General features: G+C 41.3%; 1 protein-coding gene across 1 annotated transcript in view; it reads left to right on the forward strand.

Annotated features, from left to right (window-relative positions):
• Positions 1-1,531: 1,531 nt before the first annotated feature.
• Positions 1,532-21,855, forward strand: part of Hdac2 (histone deacetylase 2) — a 29,331-nt gene continuing 9,007 nt past the window's right edge. The window contains exons 1-5 of the mRNA XM_052751415.1: positions 1,532-1,668; positions 15,729-15,841; positions 16,932-17,049; positions 19,141-19,215; positions 20,675-20,813. Coding sequence (XP_052607375.1) covers positions 1,617-1,668; positions 15,729-15,841; positions 16,932-17,049; positions 19,141-19,215; positions 20,675-20,813 — 497 coding nt within the window. The 5' untranslated portion in view covers positions 1,532-1,616. The remainder of the gene's footprint in view (positions 1,669-15,728; positions 15,842-16,931; positions 17,050-19,140; positions 19,216-20,674; positions 20,814-21,855) is intronic.

The raw sequence follows: 21,855 nt of genomic DNA on the forward strand, positions 1-21,855 counted from the left end.
GGTCTGGGGAAGAACATTAGTGTCTGCAAAAGTATCTCATTCCCTTTTCAGAATCGTCCCCGATTGACTTTGTAACTGAAAGCAAAACTCAGATAGCAACACTATATAGTGAACAGTAACATGGAAGCTTGCGGTTCTCCACTGTGGTTCCTGAACCAACCCTCTTAGTCTCCCAGGGTCTTGTTAAAATTACAGGCTTGGGAGAGAAGGGGATGTGGCAAGGGGTATCCTGAACGAATTCTAAATCTCTTGGGGGTAAAGTCTGGGAGATTGGTGTTTTAAGCAAGAGAGTCATGGGGATCGGAAAGTAGAAAAATAATTGTTTTTGTTAGTGGCTTAGTATGGGCTTACTTCAATACCACCTCTTTAGGGAGGAGGCACTGTGTACCATGTGCATGCAGAAGGAATTGTAAATGATAATTGTTAAGATATGCGAGTGTTGCGTTAGACCGTCAGTTTCCATCCTTCACCTGCGCCTTGCAGGCTGGCTCGGACAGGGGCTGAATAAATGTCACTCTATTAAACACAGGGACTCAATTGTTCAAATCCTTTCTTTGGATTTCTGCTCTTCTCCCAGTGCCTGGCAAGTAGCACAGTCTGATGCGGTAGGTAAAGCATGTGGAGTTTGCAAAAGTTCGACACCTCTCCAGTCCTCAGACCATTACTTAGCACTTGCCAGTACTCCACTCCTCCATCTAACCCACGCCTATAAGGAAGAAATGGACATGGCACGTGCATCCCGGCACTTTTTGACAGCTTTCTAAACAGGCATCGGTGCTGAGAGCCGTGCTCACTCGTTGAGTCTCATAAATGCTTATTAAATCCAGGAGGTACAGTCTGCCATTAACGTCTCCAAGTCAGGAACTAAGTAAGAGCAGTTATCAGGAGCTGATGTGGGAGAAGAGAACACGCGAATCCGGAATGCGTGAAAAATCTCCGACCATCTCGTAGCCGGGGAGCAGCACCTTCTGAAGCCCCGGGGAGTGCTCAAGCGGGTTCCCCTCGGGGATCCCGCGGCACGTGGCGGGCTGGGGCCGGAGCGTCGCGGCCGTGGGGGAGGGGAGCGGCGTGGGCCCAGGCGGAGGGGGTCCAGACCAGCCCGGGATACGTTTGAGCAGGCGCCGAGTGCGCAGGCTCGGCCCAGGCGCAACCAGTGCGCGCAGATCCGAGGGGGGAGCCCGACGGCTGCGCGTCCCGGGCTCGGAGCGCAGGGGGCCGAGGTCCGCTTCTTCGCACCTCCGGATTCCGTGCGACACGATGATCGGTCCATCTGTCCCGCCCCAGCCGGCGGCGTCCACTCCGAGCCGGGCCCTGCGAGCGTGCACAGCCGCGCTCTCCCCTCCCCTCTGCGACACCGCAGTGGTAGCGCCCGCCTCCCAGCCCCGCCACCCTGGGCCTCCCCCGCCGAGTGTCGCGCGTCGGCGCCGCTGCCACCCCCTGCTCCGTGCTCTCAGCCTTTCCCGGCACCCGCTCCCGTCCGGCTCCGGGCCGCCCTTGCTCCGCGGGCCGCCGCGCCCGCTGTCTCCCCCGCTCAGCCCTCTTGTCTGGCCGCCGGGCCGCGGCGGGCGGGAGCAGCCGGAGGAGGAGCCGCAGCCGGGAGGCGGCGGCCCGAGCCCATGGCGTACAGTCAAGGAGGCGGCAAGAAGAAAGTGTGCTACTACTATGACGGTGGGTGGCCCGGGAGCCTGCGGCGGGGCTGCGGGGAGGGCGCGGCGGGGTGGTGGACGCGCGGCTCCGGGTGCCCTGGGTGGCTGTCTGCGGGGACAGGGACACGGCCTACCCGGCTTCGCGATCGTGGCCCGGGGACGCCCGCCCGCGCTCCTCCTCTCGGGTCCTCCGCACGGGCACGCGGAGGTTTGGGGTGCACTGCCTCGGGCCGGTCCCCGACCAACCCCAGTCGGTACCCGGGGCCTGACTGCACAAAGCCGGCGGCCTGGAGCTCCGCCCCGCGTCCCCGTCCCCTCCCCCGCTCGCCCGGTCCCCCTTCTCGGCCGGCGATCTGTCTGCGCTGCGCTTCCAGCCTCACCCGGGACCCCGCCGCTCGGGTGGGGCTGCGGAGGAGTTACTGCTGGCCGGGGGCCAAGTTCGCAGAGCGGCGCTGTCTCGCTCGTGTCTTGCGTGGACTCCATCCCTCGCCTTTGTTCGCCGGGTTCTTTGAGCGCCACTTTTCTCGGGGTTCAGATGGAAAGGCTGCGCCTTGCACGGTGGACAATTAAGGGGTTCCGAGTTGGGGATAGGTAGGCCGGTGGGGAAGTAGTAAGAGGAGGAAGACAAGCTTGGAGTTGTTCCTGCTTGATGGGTCCTAGCATGCCTCTGTGGGAGGTTGCTACCACCCACTTCTTTGTGGCTCTTTGTTCCATCTGCAGTTATACCCTGCTCTGGGGGTCTAGGAGAGAGCATGGGCATCCTGTTTTAGGAAGTCAGTCCCAGCGCGGTGGGGACCCTGCTGCAGGAAACTTTGAGAAGTGGACTGAATATTCTGAACAGGTAGAGCCGAGCTCACAATGCAGTGAATGGTACCAGGTGATGGGAAGGGTTCTCTGGTTTGGAGTATGAGCAGTTAAAGTCTGATTTCTGTTGGTCGAGCCGTCCGCAGTTACATGCGCTAAGTAGTGCCCTGTCTTACAGCTTTCACCAAGACATTAGTAGGTAACTCTTGAGAGAAGGAATAATTTGACAAAACTAGCCTCATTGACCTGAATGAAAGACCTGATTTCTACAAAGCAATACAAAACTGGGAGCTGTTTGTGTATTTGTTGTATTGAAGTCACAGTATCTTGGAGAGGTAGATAAGAAAGAGCCTAGAGAGCCAGGCTGGGTGAAACTGACTTGAACTTGAAAATAGTCGCACGTTTTCTTGGTTTGGAAGAAATTTTTTAATGTCTGGTTTTTGATGCTTGTGCGTGCCCGCGGGGCGTGGGGCGGGGGGGCGGTCAGGAGGGGTGTGTGTGATTAGAGACAGAGCTTCTCGGTGTAACAGCCCTGGCTGTCCTGGACTCGCTCTGTAGATCTGACTGACCTTGAACTCTCAGAAATCCGCCTGCCTCTGCCTCCTCTCCCAAGTGCTGGGATTAAGGAGTGCGCCACCACCGCCAGGCATTTAATACCTGTTTTTGATAAAATGGCCACCTGTGTGTCATTGGCTGGAAAAAATCAAAAGCCTTGCAGAAAGCTGGGACACAATAGCAAAGGCTTTTTAAATTGCCTTCTGTTTTGTTTGGGGGCTTTTTTTGAGACAGGCTCAGGTTTTGTTGCCCTAACTGTCCTAGAATTCACTATGTAGACCAGGCTGGCTCCTATCTTACAGAGATCCATCTGCCTGCCTCTGCCTCCCAAGTGCTGGGATTAAAGGCATAGATCTCCACCCCCAGTTTAAATGCATATTTGAGGGGACTACATATGTGGTGAATAAATTTATTTGAAATTACACCATTGTGGAGGGCAGAGAAGGGAGAACATGCCATTTTAAACATGAGTTACATTGTGAAGTTGGAATGATGGCAGATCCTTGTCCTGCGTTCTCTGATCCATCGGAAAGGATGTAGCCCTGAAGATTAATTTGAAAAATGGTAATTATAGCCTTTCTAAAGTAGAGGCTTGCTCTTGTAGAGCCTAGAGTCAAGGGAGAGGTTTAACAGTCGGGAACGGCGTCTGCTGCTGTTGGCAGTGATGTGGAATCAGACAGTACTCCGCCTGTTTCCTGAGCAGCTATTTGTTCCTGGGTTCTTGGGGGGCGGAGCCTTTGTTGATGGGCGGGATAGGCACTGCTCACAGAGATGGGAGGGATGGAGGGATTTTTCAGTCATGTGATTTTTGATGTATGGGCATACAACTACTTTACCTAGTTGTAAGCAGCCAACTGTATAACGGATGGTGGGAATCTGCCGCCGTGTCTGTCTCTGGTTCAGTTCTTACCTGGCATGTATTTAGAATGGACTTAACTTACATACATTCTGAATCTTTGCATTTGGGGGGGAACTAACAAAATTGCAGAGGTTCTTCAATTGATGTTATAAGTGTGCTAACTAACATGGGATGACATGCAAGACTCACAAATTATTTTCTACACATCTATCTTCACTACCAAATCCCCATTCTTGTTAGTTGATAAAAACTGATTTTTTAATTGTCTTTTAAATTGTGAACAGAGGGTGCAAGTAAAGTAATTTTTGTACCAAAAAAAAAAGTATATGGCTTTTAGGTGCACAAAGGGCTGGGTTGGCAAAGGGCAGTGACATTAGTGATGGGACCTGAACGATACAACAATAGTAGTAGTAGCAAACTACTAATAATAGGGTGGTTTAAGCTAGTTGGGCTTTTGATTCGTTTTGCTTTCCAAGACAGAGTTTCTCAGTGTAGTCTTGGCGGCTGCCCTAGAACTTGATCTGTAGACCAGGCTGGCCGTAAACTCAAGAGATCCACCTGCCTCTGCCTCCAAAGTGCTGGGATTAAAGGCGTGCGCCAGCACCTCCCACTCTGCGCTAGCTGGTTTTAACTTGATAGAGGAAGTAGAGGGAAGAAAAAAAGAAAAGGAGTGAAGAAGCAAATTCTGTGACCAAGGGTGTCCTGTCCTTAGGTTTAATGTGGCCAATAGGCACACACAGAGCCCCTTGACAGCTTACAGAGTGTTTACTGCTGGCTCTGTGTGCTTAAAGAAGAATACTTCTAAAGATAAGTGTGGTTTTCTTTGTGTCTGCTCTAGTCTTCAGAATTGTACCCTTTACATCACTGAGCCGCTGCTCTTCTGTGAACCTTGGGATATGAGTATATGAGCTATCCTATACCTCAGAAGAGAAATTAGTTGTTCTTACTTAGTGGACTGTGGCTATTGACTCATCTCCATAGTTTCTAGAAATACATCTCTGAATGTTGGTCTATACTAAAAGATCAATACTTTGTAAAATGATATACAGCAAATTACAGCTAATTAGGTAGACCCTAAGACCCTTTCTGACCTTAAACTGATGTTAGTTTTCTCTACTTAAATGTAATTTAGCAGATTGAGTTACATTTGGTTCTAATTGCAATATTCACTTTTGATACTTTATCTGGAAATGTAAACTATGCCTTGTTTTGAGTGAAGCTTGGGATAGATCATGTAGCGCCTTCTGATGTATACAGTATAATAGAATTGAATGTATGCATAATTTATATAATTAAGCACCAATTGCTTTATGCTGTGTTAATTTTTTCTCTGATGGAGATAATCATAATCAGAATGTTTGGAGACATGGTCCAGAGAAAAGCAACACAAATAAAGACTATCACAATTATCAAAATCATCTTCCCAATGTACTCCTAACTCTTTTGTCAGATACAAGAATTCTACAGAGCAACCAACGGTTGTCATATTTATTTATTTATTTATTTTGTTTAAAATGGTGGTGTCAGTATCTTTTGCCAGGTAACTTTTAATACAGCTGCATTAGTTTTTAGCTGCTGTATAAATCTTTACTGTCCGTGAAATGGATAATTGTTTTTTGGTTACAGACTCATGCTAATGAAGTATTGCAGCAGTTTGGGAATGCTGATGTGTGTTGCACACAACATTTAAATTTGGTACATAACTCTCTAAAGACATTTCCTGTGCTTTTGAATCCCATTCCCACAGAATTCCTTGATCCCTGGCCCCCCTCACATTTCACCTCATCAGAGGCTTTCCTTGGTCCTCAATTGCCATTTTTGTTTCTCTGCCTGTCATTTCTAGACTAATCAAGGGTTCCATGTTGGCCATCATGTATTTGAGATCTTTATTTAGAGCAAATGGAAAATACTTAGGAAAATTACCTTTATAAGCCTGAAATCCAGGGAGGAGGAGTAGTTACTGAAATTGTATTTCTCAGCTGACAAGCTCATAAATCATTGAGGTGTTGAAGGAGACAATATAAAAAAGACACAGCGCCCAAGAATCGTTCCTGAGAAAAGACACAGGACGGGACGTCATCCCTGGAGTACTTGGGCACTTAGTTTAGTGCCTGAGTGGCCAGTGGCCGGCTTGTGTTACATGCATGAGGAAAGTGAGGAAACCCTGAGATTTCAGGGGTGTTGAGGAAGGGAAGGAATAAAATGGGGGAAGACAGGTTTGTGGAAACCCAGACTCAAAGCAGACAGATGGCCTGCTGTGTTAAAGCCTTTTACAACACTAGTGTTGGATGGCAGACAAAAATTACACAGTAGTCTTTTTATTCTTGTTTTCTTGTTTTTTCTTGATTACTTTTGACAGCTTATCTGTATACGGGGTGAAAGTACATTTCACAGTCCTGAAATTGCAATGATCTGAAAAGTACAAGTTTTTTGTTCACTCACTTAGAATCTAAGGTTTATCCCAAATTAATACGATTCCACTTATTATCTTTATTCCACTAACTGATATTTACGTATTTTTGCTTCAGAAATACATTTGATAATAGTGTTACCCCAATTTTAGTACATTATATATTTTTATCTTGAGTCGAGTTGAAGTATTTGAACAAAAATGGGATACCATTTTAAAAATGCCCAAATTATCTAACTGACAAAGACCATAGGCCCATAAATTAAGAAAAGAGAAGGGGGCTGGGTGACTCAGCACTGGCTACTCTTTTAGAGGACCTGGGTTCAATTCCCAGCACCCACATTGTTGCTCAGTTCAGTCTTGAACTCCAGGATCGCAGGCTCTGATTCCTTCTGTTCTCCATGGACACCAAGCCCAGACATACATGCAGACAAATACCCATACACATTAAATAAATTTTTAAAAGAATCAGTTCAGATAACATTTTCTTAAAAAGAAGAGCCAGGTCTTTATTAAGAAGTGGGTGTCTACAAAATAGCTAGATACAGAACTGATACTGAGCTGGAAAGGTTAGGAATTATTATCCCCTCCCCTTTCTCTTCCAAGAATTACCCGTCCTCTGCCACTGGGGTGCTCCTGTTAAAGGCATGCACTGCCATGCCCACAAAATAGTTCTTTGTTTTTTTGGGGGTTTTTTTTGTGTGTGAGATTATAATCTGATTGCATCATTTTCTTCTTCCCCTTCCTCCAAACCCTCCTGTATAGCCCTTCCTCCCAGCCTGCTCTCTTTCAGATTCACGGCCTCTGTTTTCTTTGCTAATACACACACACAAACACACTTACATTTACATTCATACATATATATGTAAATACATAAATACAGCCTGTTCATCCTGTGTAACGTTAACCTGTAGATGTTTCCGGGGCTGACGACCATTTGGTACTAGACAACCAATTGGTCTGCACTGCCCTGAGGAAGTCTATCTCTCCTGCTCTCATCATTACGCAGTTGCCTGTAGTTCTTTTCTAGGCTTGAGGCCTCCTGCACATTCCCTAATCTTACATGTCTATTGGTGTCCTTGTTCGGGTCATGTATAGGTCATTGGTGAGACTTTATGGGAGTAGCTTCTGACATTTCTAGGAGACACAGTCTCACAGCAAACTCCCTGTTGTTCTGACTCTTGAAGCCTTTCTGCTCCCTCTTCCCCATTGATCCCTGAGCCTTAGGTGCAGGGGTTATATTGTAGACGTACTAATTGTTACTGGGCTAGGCATGATTTCCCTCTTGCTGAAAGACTCTTAAGTCTAGTTAGAAAGCTGTTGGTTACTGCAAAGATATGCATGCCACTAGCACACTTATGGCGCCATGGTGGTGGTTACTGTGAGTCATAGATGCCGTTGCTGGGTAGGACTGCTGAGTGCTCCCCTCCTCTGGAGCCTGCAGAACTCCTTTTCATAACATGAAGGGTAGACCTAGAGAAGGCTTTCAGGTCAGGTCCAGCTTAGGGCCATTGGACCCAGCATCTGAAGTGCATGTTGTCTTCAGCAAGAGGCAGTAAGCTACCTTCCACCCTTAGGGGGCAGCCAGGGGCAACACCCTATAATGTTTTGAGAATCTCTTGGTCAACTCTGGCCAGCAACTCAGAGGGGGGTTCTCATGCCTCGTGTTGGGGTTTTTATGGCTAATGGTTCTTGGAGGGAACATGTGTATTTACGATGACTTATGTGTGTTGTAGGTATTTTAGGCCTATGATTCCTTTGACTTCTTGAGACATCCTTACTGTTAGTTTACCCTCCTCCTTCTTTGCCCTTTATCTATATCTCCCTCCTCCTCCCTCCTCAGAGCTCCCTCCACATAGCCCCCTTAGGTTTCCTCTTCTCATCCCCCCCCCTTCTGTGCTGAGGAACTAAACCAAAGGTCTGCATAAGCTAGAGGAGAGTTCTACCTCTGAACTATATCCCAGGCCTATGGAGGGATTCTGAAAAAGTCATCATCTGTGGCTTGGCTGCATTTGTAAGTATATGTCCTTAGGCTGAATGGATATTCCTAGTGAGAATAAGGCCTCAAAATTATGACAAAAGTTTGTTGGAAGCTGTATGTATTAATATACGTTTGAGGCCCTTGCAGTTACAAGTTACTTTCATAAGTTAGGTAGGTCACTTATTTTGTTCACATTCTTTAAGTTAACAGAAATCGTGCTTTGATTAAAAGCATTTATACTATATTCTTTTCTCATTAGTCTTGGTCCTGCTGTTACTTTCATGTGACCCTGACATTGCTCTGCCAGAGACAAGACAAAAGAGTATTTACTGCCTGTGATCTGTCTTCCCTGTATCTGAATGTAGCTCCTATCTACTAGTTGTATAACTTTGGCTGCATTACCTAACATTTCTGGGTATCGTTCTTCTTTGCAACTATAAAATAGTAGCATATTCTACAATTGAAAAGACAAAGAGCCAATACTAAGTTCTAGGTAAATGTTCTTACTGTCATTTTTTTTTCCCAAACACTAGAACTTAAGATTGGGTGGATAAGGAGAGAATCTGGAAGGACTTTGGGAAGGGAAAGAATATGATCAAAATATATTTAAATTTAAAATTCTTTTAAATAATAAAAAATACGTAATGAGCCTTTCTTTGTCCTGCCAGCCAGATCCCAAATAAGGACACAGAGACTTATTGTTAATTATGAAAGCTCAGCCTTAGTTTAGGCCTGTCCCACTAGCTTTTATAACTTAAATTAACCCATATTTTTATTAATCTACATTCTACCACATGACTTTTACCTCTCTTTCATCTTGCACCTCCTGTTTCCTCTCTGTGTCTGGCTGGCTTCTCTGCCTCTCTTCCTCCCAGAGTCCTCTCTGTTCCTGGATGTCCCACCTCTACCTCCTGCCTAACTATTGGCCATTTAGCTCTTTGTCAAACCAATCAGAAGGTACTTTGGCAAAGACACAGCTTCATAGTGTACAAAAAGATTATTTCACAGCATTTCCCCCCTTTTTGTCTAAATAAAAAAGATTTTAACTCTAACATAGTAAAACTATATACAATAAGAACAATTATCAAGTAAGAATTACATTCACAATGTTTAGTCTATATGTATTTGGCAAATTCAGAGAAAGTAATGTATTGTCTATCCTCTCTTAGTTCAAAGTTTTATACCTAAACCATCCTAAAAATGTCTTTTTTGATCTTAAAGCTTCATCTTAGATAAGCAACTTAAGCTCTTATGTTTCTCAACTTTATAAATCTCTTATGTCTTGTGTAAGTTTCTTTTCTGAATTTGGTAACAAGGAAAAGTCTAACTATAACCATCTGGTCTTCAACCCCATCAAAGACCCAGCAAGGATTTAATATCACCTGATTAAACAGGAAGTATAGAGCAAACAACTTTCAAAACTAGAAATGACAGAAACAGCTGACTGCCTAGACAGTTACTCAAGTTTCCTCTGTAACACTGGGGCTTCTATCTTTGGCCTGCAAGTCTAGAATATCTGACAGACTCTTCTGTGAAGCAGGAATTTTGAAGGACTGTCCTACCTTATCTTGGCAAAGTTCAACAGTCACTTTCTTTTGTGTCCTGCTTGTCCAATTTGGACAGCATACTGTCAGTAGTCTAGGCAAGAGCAGTTTCTTGCCCAGTGTCTAACTTTGCCACAACAAAAGCAAACTCCATATGGAGTTTCTTAGATGCCCATCCTCCTTTTTTGAAGTAAATTAGTGCTGTCAGGAGCAGACATGTCTCACATCACGAAAAACTGTAGATTATTAAAAAATCTTAAATGCCATATTCTGTAGATCTCTGAAGTGTTTGAACACCACCTATCTAAATTATATATGTTTAACCTTGAAAACTTATCTAACATGAACACGTTTGTTTATTATAGATGAGTAACTACTAACCAGTATTTCCAAATTATACACTACATTTTTATGTAATTAATTATACAGTATACTTTTAAATGAGGTGCATAGGTACAATACCTTAAACAAGAGTAGAAACATATGTACAGTATAACAAAAATAACCTTAAATTTGTATCAGTATACAGAAATTCATACCAGTGTACATAAATGTTTGAAACTAATGGTTGTTCAAAAGTAGACTCAATAATCCACCCTTCTGTCCCATCATTTCTATATTGTATCCCCCCTTTCTTCCTTCAGGAAGAGATCCTTGAATCTAATCTCCTTTGTTCAGCTTTTTTCCTGACCATGACCAATGACAACTTGTAACCAGACCCCCCAAACAATGACAAATACCCATAACCCTCTGAATAACCAAATCCCCTTTTGGGAATGTGGGTATCATGTTTTCTAGACTGCTTCTTGTTGTCTGGGGTTGAAGGCATCTTTAGGGGACCCTGAAAAAATTGGGATAATGGTCAAGTCTGAGGAGAGCTAGCTGTTGTCCAGTCTCAGTGTGATGGGGAAGGTAAGGCTTATCTGAAGTTCTGGCTAGAGAGTCTGAGGCTGGACCATTTCAACTCGCAGCTTTGAAGATGTTCAGGCTGTAAAATTTTGAGGAAACTGCAACAGAGACATTATGAGAGGCTGGATCATCTGGGCTACTTAACCTTTATTGGTGTCTGGTCCCTTTTTTTCTGAAAACATACAAACTTTCAAAGGTAACATATCTGCATTAACATAAGTATGGAATGTACAGTGTGCACAAGTCAGTTAAAGATAACTTTTTTGTTTTATGTTTGAGCAGGTAAAAGGCACCTTTCAACTTTATAAGTTTGTTTGGACTGTATAATCAAACTATAATATAAATCTCTGTCCATGTCATATGAGGGGATGGCATATGATAATAAGTCATGAGGATTCTGTAGCCAATAAGATCTATCCTGTTTCATCCAGTCTCAGAGCTGTTCCCATGTGGAGGGATCAACTTACACATCACCTGTCTTGTAGTCTTTCTTGGCTTTTCCCCTCATGTCTGTAGCCAAGATCCTCAGGAGGTCTCCCCTGGTCAAATCTGATCTTGATGAACTTTGAAGGAATCCATAGCTTTTCATTTCCTGTGGAAACAAAAGCATAACTTCTCCCCCAATGCAGCACATTGTTCGACTTCCATTTTGAAGCCACGCTATCCCTAAAGTATCCAGGCTGGTTTAATTCAGTAGTCCCTTCCACAATCCAGTGTCTCTCAGCAGCAGTTGTTCTCCGTTCATTAGCATTCAAAAAATTCAAAATCAACAAGACACCATGCAGGATCCAGATGCCCTGTGTATTTCCCATCTTTATGAGGCTTTCTTTTTTTTAATATTCCTTACTCTGTCTTTAAAGACTTTATCTTAAACTATTTTTTTCATGATGGTCTATAGCGATTTTCTTTTCCATGGTATCTAAGCACATTTTTAAACATATTGTACCTTTTTGAGATTTTCTGTGTCTGGATCTCAAGTATGAAGGCTCAGCCTTAGCTTAGGCCTATCCCACTAGCTCTTATAACTTAAATTAACCCATATTTTTATTAATCTACATTCTGCCATGTGTCTTTTACCTCTCTTTCGTCTTGCACCTCCTATTCCTCTCCTTGTCTGGCTGGCTTCTCTGCTTCTCTTCTTCTAGAGTCCTCTCTCTACCTGGAAGTCCTGCCTATACCTCCTGCCTAGCTATTAGCCATTTAGCTCTTTATTAAACTAATCAGAAGGCGCCTTGAAAAAGACACATCTTCACAGTGAACAATAAGATTATTTCACAACAAAAATATAATTTAAAAAAGTAATTATCTACATAGACCAATGAGATGTGTTGTTTCTTAGCTCTGCTGTTTGCATTCGTCTTTGAAAAGATAGCTAGCATTCTAAGTGGTCCCCTGTTTATAAATTGTCTACAGAAGATAGCTTGTGTTGAAAATGAAATTAAATAAATTGGAAGTACTATACCAACATATTCAGTCATACTGTTAGAGGACAGGTTTTAACAAAATGAATGTTCACCTGGGGGTGGCGGCAAAAGTCTGCGCTTTCTCAGTAGTATCATGAATTCATTGCCTGCCTGGGCTACATAACTAGAATTTTCTCTCGAGGGAAGAAAAGCAAATGTTTCCTGGACTATTGTTAGGTAGATAGTATGAAACGCTCTACATTTTTTATTTCCACTGTACAAATGAAATGGCATTATTAGGAAAGATTCTAAGCGGGGGGTATTTTGTTTTTGAAGAAGGGTCTTACTATGGAGCTCTGGCTGGCCTGGAATTCTGTATGTAGATAGACTAACCAGGCTGTCCTTGAACTCACAGGGATCTACCTGCTTCTGCTTCCCCGGGTACTAGATGTGCACCACTGTAGCTAGAAGTTTCTCCAGTTCTGCCTGGGCCCCGCAGTCCCATGACCTGCTTATAAAATAATCACTCAGAAGCTTAATATTATTTATAACTGCTTGGCCATTAGCTCGGGCCTACCACTGACTAGCTCTTATATTTAAACTCAAACCATTTCTATTAATCTATATGTCACCACATATTCTGTGGTGTTACCTGTGTGCCATTACATGCCACTCTTTGGACAGCGGGATGGCATCTCCTCTGCCTCTCCTTTCTTCTTCCCACTATCTCTCTTGAATTCTCCCACCTCTCCATCCTGCCCTGCCAGTGCAGCTTTATTTATCAACCAATCAGAGCAACATATATTCACAGCATACAGAAAGATATTCCATAGCATTTCCCCTTTTCTGTCTAATCAAAAAGGAAGGTTTTAACTTTAACCTAGTAAAATTACATATAACAAAACAGTTATCAAGCAAGAATTACAGTCACAATTTCTAGTCTATTTATATTTGGCAATTTCAAAGAAAATATTCTGTTTATGCTATATTTGTGAGTCTAAGGTTTCATATCTCACTTATCTTTTATCATAACCAAGGAAAATTATAATTAAAACTATCTAGTCTTCAACTACATCAAAGACTCTAGAAGGATATAATATTATCTAAGTAAACAGGAAATTCATTGTAAGCAACTTCCAAAAATCTATAATGACAGAGATAGCTGTCTGCCTGGACAGTCAGTCATCCAAAGTTCCTCTGCAATGTTGGGGCATCCATCTTCAGCCTATAGGCCTAGAGTCTCTCAGTCACTTTTTCCTGTGTCCTATAGAATGTCTGGCAGTTTCCTCTCTGAAGCAGGAACCTGAAGGACCATCTCACCTTGCAAAGTTCAGTGGTCACCTTCCCATGGGTCCTGCATGTCCAGTTGACACAACATTTTGTCAAACAGTTCAGGCAAGAACAGTTTCTTGCCCAAATGGCTATTTTTGCCAAGAAGAAGATAAACTCCATATGGAGTGTCGACACCCATCTTTCTCTTTGAAGTAAATCGATGTTGTCAGAAGCAGACGTGTCTCATTGTTCAGAAAGTCTTAAGTTTTTAAAACCTTTTAAATGCCATATTCTGTAGGTCTTTGAAGTATTTGAAGATTACCTACCTAATTGAATTATATCTATGTATACCTAGAAAACTTAACATGACTATAAGTTTGACTATCATAGAAGACTATTAATCTGTGTTTCTTAATTATCCATTACAATTTAAATGAGTTACATAAACATAATACCTTAAACAAGAGTAGTATGTATATATATATATAATATATAATATATATATACATAAAGTATAACAAAATTAACTTTAAATTTGTATCAATAAACTAAAATCTATAGCAATGTAAAATATTTATCCTATATTTCTATATCATATCCCCCTTCTTTTAGAAAGATATTGACTCAAACATTCATAATCCATTTTTGGGGAATGTGGGTGTAGTTTTCAAGGCTACTTCCTGCTGATAAAGGGTGCTGTATTCTTATGGGGATCTTCAGCCTACAGGTCTTGAGTTTTTAATCGCTTTGTAACTGTGTGTGTGTGTGTGTGTATACATACATATATATACATATATATATATAATTTTACTATGTTAAAGTTAAAATTTCCTTTTTAATTAAACAGAAAAGGGGAAGTGCTGTGGGATAATGCTTTTGTACACTGGTTTACTAAAATGTTGATTGGCCAGTAGACAGGCAGAAAGTATAGACAGGATAAGCAGACAAGGGGAATTTTGGGGAGAGGAAGGCTGAGTCAAGAGATGCCAGCAAGCCACCCAAGGAGCAACATGTAATGGGACATAGGTAAAGCCATGGAACATGTGGCGATAAATAGATTAATAGTTATGAACTAATTTAGGATATAGAGCTAGCTAGCTAAAAGCTTGAGTCACGGCCATGCAGTTATAGTTAATATAAGCCTCTATGTGTTTACTTGGGGAACGCAAGTGGGAGAGGTTTGTCCCAACCGCCGGCAGGCTGGGACACAGGAAAACTTCTTTTTTTGTTTTAAGGGCAGGTATAAGGAGTTTAGGGTCTAGCTTTTAGTGTATAAACCCGTGTTGAAACAGTAAGATTTGCAGGCTGGTAAAATCAGTTCAGCTGTCCTAACAGTGTTTGAATGTTTTATCTAAACTCCAGTATTAGTGGTAATTTCTCATTTCTTGCTTGACAAGGCTATTGTAAAGAAAGTATCCTTTATAGAGCTGAAGAGATGGCTCATCAGTTAAGAACACTGGAGCACCTGCTGAGGACCCAGGGTTCTGTTCCCCGTACCCACAGAGTGGCTTATGCCATCTGTAACTCCAGTTCCAGGGGATCTGACATCTTCTGACCTCCACAGGCACCAGGCTTGTATGTGGTCTGCTGATGTACATGCAGGTAGACTCTCAGGCACATAAAATAAAAATGAGTCATATTTAAAAAGTGTCCCTTACCTTAGAAAAGTAATACATATTTTTTTCTAAGTTTGTTGACAGGCTTTCTCATCGTCGACATTTTGTGATAAGCAGTACAACGTTACCTAAAGTGTCTTGTTGATGAGAACCAGATCTGGGCGTTATTTTGTACTTTGCTTTAAGACATTGGGAACTAAGACATTTTAACAGACAGGCTACAGCTGTCTAGTCCCAAGGACAAGATTGTTCTTATTACCTGAAAAATGCCATGAATGTGTCTTAGCATAGCAAAGCTTCCTTTAGACCTTAAATTTCAGTTACCAAAACTCCCCTAGTAGACACTGAACATACCAGCTCAACTGTAAGAGATTTCAGTGGGGTGCCAAAAAGTCATCCAAGAAGTGAGACTAGCTGAACAAATTAAATGATAACTCAGACTTCAAGAATACATTTTATGTATCTAAATTCACAAAATAACAACAAATCCGTTAAAAACGGGTTTCACTTTAAAATTGGAGAACTAAAAGTTAGAAAAATTTTCCTCTCCCTACCAAGAAATTGAGTCCTCAGCATATATAAAATCTGCAGGATATATCGGGTTTCTAATAAAATTTGAATGTTACAAAAATAATCTAATTTTTAACAATTCTTTAAGTGATAAATTTTTTTGAGTTGAATGCACACTCATATAAATGTGTTGTTTAGTGGGCATCTTTTTTCTTTTAGGTGATATTGGAAATTATTATTATGGTCAGGGTCATCCCATGAAGCCTCATAGAATCCGGATGACTCATAACTTGCTGCTAAATTATGGTTTATACCGAAAAATGGAAATATATGTAAGTACTCTTTTGGCACTTCTTCTTTAAACTAGTATTTGAAAGCTTCTTATGCTGCTGTGGGAGATGCATTTAGTAAATGAGAAGATCTGAAAGAAGGCAGCTCTTTTGGTTTGATTTGTCAGAGAAAGGCTAAGTTATAGGAGTAATAGTCTCTTCCCTCCTTAATCATTTTAAACCACCACCTCACCCCACCCTGGTCTTAGGCTGTGTTCTGGAGAATAGCTTTGCCCAGCATACCAGATATTTTTGTGACAGTACTGTTGAATTGCCCGTGTTGCTAAAAAGAATTGACTTTGGGTTGGTGGGATAATTTAATAGATAAAGGCACCAAGCCTGATAACCAGAGTTCAATCCCCAGAGTTCTCACAGTGGAAGGAGAGACCTAATTCCCCCACATTGTCATGTGGTATCATGGGTGCAGTGACACACACCTCCAAAAATAAGTAAATAAATACAATGTAATTTTAAAAAGAAAATAATTGACTGGGACTATTGCAAGAGGTTTGTAGAAAATTAATCTTGCATTTATTTGGTTATCATATATATGAAATACTGTTGATGGTAGCCAGGTAGATAAAAAATAGTGTAAGATACACAGCCACCTTATGAGTTTGCATAATAAGGGCAGGAGTGTATATAAAAGTTTAAGATTGGATGATGCTTAACACCTCAAGGAGAAGAAGGTTTGAAACAGTTAACAGTCCTAAACATTGCTGTAGAAATCATTTCTTTCAGATACAGATATTTTAGAGATGTGGGAAACCTTGTGGAAGAAGTATGTCATCAGTGAAATTGAGCTCTTCAGAATGAAAATTAGAATAAATGAAAGGCCAAGGTAGATGTTAAGCAATAAAGGTGTGATAAGAAATGAGCGAGAGTCTGAACATGTGACCTATTTCTACTAAACAAGAGTGACATTAGCTTTTCCTGGACAACAAATGTGTGAGTTTGGATTAACTTTATAATTTATGTTACTCAGGTGGACCTAGTTCATTAGAAGAGACTGATCACGGAAACTTAAGCATCTCACTTGAGAATTCTATTTTAACAACTAATAATTCCAGCATCTTGGTGTTTTTCTTTTCAGAGGCCGCATAAAGCCACTGCAGAAGAAATGACAAAATACCACAGTGATGAGTATATCAAATTTCTACGATCAATAAGACCAGATAACATGTCTGAGTACAGTAAGCAGATGCAGAGATGTACGTTGTAAATGATGTATTTTAATAGTGGTGAATGTAAATGAATATTTTTGTGTTTTTTTTTTTTTTGAGACAGTTTCTCTGTGTAGCCTTGGCTGTCCTTGAACTCACAGAGATCTGCTTGCCTCTTCCTCCTGATTGCTTATTCTGGCTTAGAATAAATCTTTTCAGGAGCTTAGGTGTAGAACTGCCTGAGTAAATATTTTTTCCTACTAGTTTAAAGTATTAATATAATTATTAATTCAGAAGGTCATTGGACCAATATTAATGTTACTTTAAAAAACCAATTAAAATGTCAGTTTGGTCTTTCTCTTTTTATTTTGCTCTCATGATAACTTTGGGATTGGTCAGGAGGTCACTGTTTTACAAAAAAGAAAAATATACTTCATTCTGTTGTTGTTCTTTGCTTTAAGGTTTTTGAGGCTTTATAACTCTGACCGTCCTGAAGCTTGCTAATGTAGGCTGGCCTCAAACTCAGAGATCTGCCTGCAGTTTGCTGTTTTCATGCTTCACTTACATTGCACTATAATATGAAGACCATTTCCCCTTTGGTGGGACGTTGGTGAAGTGTTCCTTAGTCTCCTACGTGTTTTCTTTTATAGGTTAAAGATTTTTGTTATTAGGGACTGGTAGTAAATTGAATTGAAGAAATACTGCAGAATATCCTAAAACATTGGGAATGCTATCTTTTGAAGCTTAATACTGGAGTCAATTTCCTCAGGGAGAGATGGACTTTTTTTGTTTGTTTGTTTTGTTTTGTTTTTCAAGCCAGGGTTTCTCTGTGTAGCTTTGCGCTTTTCCTGAATCTCACTCTGTAGACCAGGCTGGCCTTGAACTCACAGAGATCCGCCTGCCTCTGCCTCCTGGGTGCTGGGATTAAAGGCGTGCACTACCACTGCCCAGCTCCGAGATGGACTTTTTATGATGTACTTCCGTGATGATTATATTTTAGATTTAGTGCAGTTGATAAGAATTTCCTAAGTTCATAGAACTTCATATATTTCTCTGTGACTAGCCCATTTGATAATGCAAGGCTATGGTAGGACAGATACTACTTATCTACAGGTTTTTGTTGTTTTTGTTTGGGGGTTACACAGTTACAGATAGCCCTTGCATATATGACAGGAATTTTTAAAACTTATATAATGCTGATTTATATTAAATCATATTTGAACAACAAAAGAGTGATTTTCTAGTACCTGTAATTTGTAGGTCTGTGAAACAGTTGTCCTCTCCCTAAAGGGGCTGTCATTTGGAGTATGAAGAGTGACTAAGAATGGGTTATACACAATTTCAATGTTTTCTTTCAGCATGAGCAACCAAGCATGTCGTGATAGTGTGACATGTGTATCTATGAGTTCTCATCTTGTTTTAAATACCCATTCTTCTGTATCTTTGTTCCATGAAACTCTTTAATTAGCATTTTCTAAAGTCAATGTTAACCGCAGGGAGGCAGGGGAATATATGTTAATATTTTGTTGTTTTTGTTTGGTTTTTCGAGACAGGGTTTCTCTGTGTAACAGTCCTGGCTGTCCTGGAACTCTCTTTATAGACCAGACTGGCCTCGAACTCACTGAGATCTTCCTATCTCTGCCTCTCGAGTGCTGGGACTAAAAGGCGTATGCCACCACTGCTTGACCCTGTTAATTTTTTTTTTTTTTTTTTTTTTTACTAAAATATACTTCAAAGGTAGGAATAGTGTGTGTTCTAAGGTGTTCTAAAGATGAATTAGAAAGGAGTTGGAGCTACTTAGTTTTTAAAATTGTGCCTAATTTGCTGTCATTAAAGGAGAAAACCAGATTTATGCCTGTTATACTGTATTATAGGCTTCTGATTTAGTTATTGTTGTTGGTTGGGGAGAGGTACTTCACAAGTATCCTGATAGATAAGATTTGGTAATGGCATTCCACAGATAACAATTTAATTATCTTCACTAAAATATGAGTCATATTTTAAAATTACAAGTTTTATATTAGTACCGTAAAGGGTATGCTCTATGATTGCTTGAAAAAAAATGTTTATGATCGTTTTTAAGAAGAGCTTTCAGGCGTTTGCATAATGGGGTGACTCTCATGCACTTGTCTTCTACAGTTAACGTTGGAGAAGATTGTCCAGTCTTTGACGGGCTCTTTGAGTTCTGTCAGCTCTCAACCGGGGGTTCAGTCGGTGAGTGTCCTGAGTCCCTGAGGTTTAACATGATCTGAAGGGGGCTGTGGTGTCTTTGTAGTTTTTGTTTAAAGCAGATGTTTTAATGGTAGTAAGATTTTGTTTGTTTTATTTTGCTTTTGCTACACTGCGTCACTCAGGAAGCCTCAAACTCATAGTCCACATGGGGCTGCCTCCTGAATGCTGAGGTTACAGATGCGTGCTATCAGGCCAACTTAATGGTGATAGATTTGTTTTTAAGACAGTCTCACTCAGTAGCCCTGGCTGGCCTGTATGTAGCTCACTACGGTGCCCAGGCTGACCTTGAATTTGTAGAAATCCTCCTGCCTTAGCCTCTCATGCACTGGGATTACAGGCGTGTTGACTACTTCCATTAGTGTAGTAAAACCCGAGACACCTTTAAAAAGAACGGTTTATTTTGGTTCACAGTTTGGGGGCTTAAACCATGACTGGCCCTGCTGCTTTGGGACTGTGGTAGCACACTATGGGGTGTACATTTTGGCGGGGGGTAGCCCATTTACCTCAAGGTTGCTGAATGGGGACCTTTTCAAGGTCAGGCCTCAAGTAAACTAAAATCAGACCTCAACTCTTCCATCTCCTCCAGTGGTACCACAGTGGTGACTAAATGTTTCACGGGGTTCTGGGGTGTAGTTCAAATTTTCTTTGGGCCGCCAAACAGCTCCCAAATAAAGACATGGAGACTTATTATTAATTATTAATGCTCGGTCTTAACTTAGGCTTGGCCCACTAGCTCTTTTAATTTAACCTGTTTGTATTCATTTATGCTTTGCCTCGAGGCTTTTTACCTTTCTTTCATTCTGTGTGTCCTACTTACCAGCCTCCTCTGTGTCTGGCTGACTGGCCCCCGACACTCCCTGTCGTCTCCTCTTTTTCTCCCTCGACCCTAAATTCCTCCTTCTCCTTTACTCTCCCTGCCCTGCCCGGAAGTCCTGCCTATACCTCCTTTTGCTATTGGCTGTTCAGCTTTTTATTAGATCAGTCAGGTGCCTTAGGCAGGCAAGGGAAAACAGCAACCCATCTTTACATAGTTAAACAAATATTCCGCACATATTCTGCAACACTAGGGAGGCATTTTAGGTTCAAACTAGCAAGTGTAATTGTCTTTAAAACTCCAATGTTTAACAATCAAGACTTTAAAACTTCAGTTTAACAATCAAGAAAACAGTTTTTAAGTTTTTTTTAAGAGACTTAATTCTGTCCTTTTTACTACAACTTTCCATGTATACTGCCATTTAATTAGGTAAACTATAGGAAAATAGTTATCTAAGGAAAACTTAGGGTCCTAAATTATAAATAATCCTTAGCTTTTCGATGTCAAAACATTTTTTGCTTACACATGGCATGTTTACTAGGGCTTCACTTAAAGGGATTTTGTGTGAACTGATTTTTTTTTATTTTAAATATTTAATAAATACCATAACACGTTTCTACCTCTTAGCTGGGGCTGTGAAGTTAAACCGGCAACAAACTGACATGGCTGTCAACTGGGCTGGAGGACTGCATCACGCCAAAAAGTCAGAAGCGTCGGGATTCTGCTATGTTAATGATATCGTGCTCGCCATCCTCGAATTACTAAAGTGAGTTTGTTCAAACTGAGCTGTCCTCGTGATCAGATCACTTAACTGAAATAAAAAAGATTTGAAAGAATATCAAGTAAATCATAATAGGTTGATGCTGAATCTTATATGGACTTTTTACAAGCCAATGCAGAGGTATGAGACAGTAGAGACAGTAGTCCACTGCCCTGGCTAGGGTAAGAAATAAGCACAGATACCTAAAACTATCACTAAATGGCCTTTTAAAAATTGTTAGATGTAGTTTGTGAATTTAGGTTTGCATTTGTTTTAGCTAATAAAAATGATTGCTAGGACTCTGGAAGTGTGAATGCTGACAGTAACTTGAAGACAAAACTTTGAAACCTGTGTTAAAGGACGTCTGTCTACCCATTTAATGAGCCTAGCTGACCCCAGCTCCCTCGTCCAGTAAGGCTTTCTTCTCTCATAGACACACAGTTAGGCTTGATTGCTGGAGGAGTTTTGGGATTTATCTTTAACTGCTGTTCTAGAGAATATGCAGGTATTGGGAATTTGGAGATTTATAAAGCTAGATTATTTTTCACTGTTAGCTGTAATGTTTTAGTAGATTGTATTTGAGATTTTACTGAATTTGTGTTTTATAAGCTTTGAAAATGTTTTTGTTCCACATGAACTTTCCAGCAGTTAAAACTTGGTGTTGACACTTTAAATAAAGCAAGTAAGCGTTGTCCGGGTAACATGTCTTGGACTTGCCTAGAACCGACAAATATCTGAAATCATTATTTAACTGACGAAGTTTTTTCCACTCTCATCCACTCTGAGCAATTTGCTGCTCCTTTTCTTGTCAAAGCTCAGGGTCTCAGCAAGCTCTCTTTGTCTTGTCTGTACATTCCTTCACCTGGTAAAATTGAACATGATTTAATTGATTGGTTTGATAAGCAACTTTCCTTGCTCGTCTAACAAACACATTGGCCACTTAAAAACTTTGAACATGTTTCATTATTTTTAAACTTTGTGAAGGAATTCTGCTATGATGAGACCTACTGTTTGCAATTTCATAGATTTTTTTTCTCAGTGTTGTTTT

This window comes from Peromyscus californicus, unplaced genomic scaffold, assembly GCF_007827085.1.
Source record: "Peromyscus californicus insignis strain IS unplaced genomic scaffold, ASM782708v3 Scaffold_22__1_contigs__length_63687245, whole genome shotgun sequence".
In the NCBI taxonomy this organism is placed as follows: domain Eukaryota; kingdom Metazoa; phylum Chordata; class Mammalia; order Rodentia; family Cricetidae; genus Peromyscus; species Peromyscus californicus.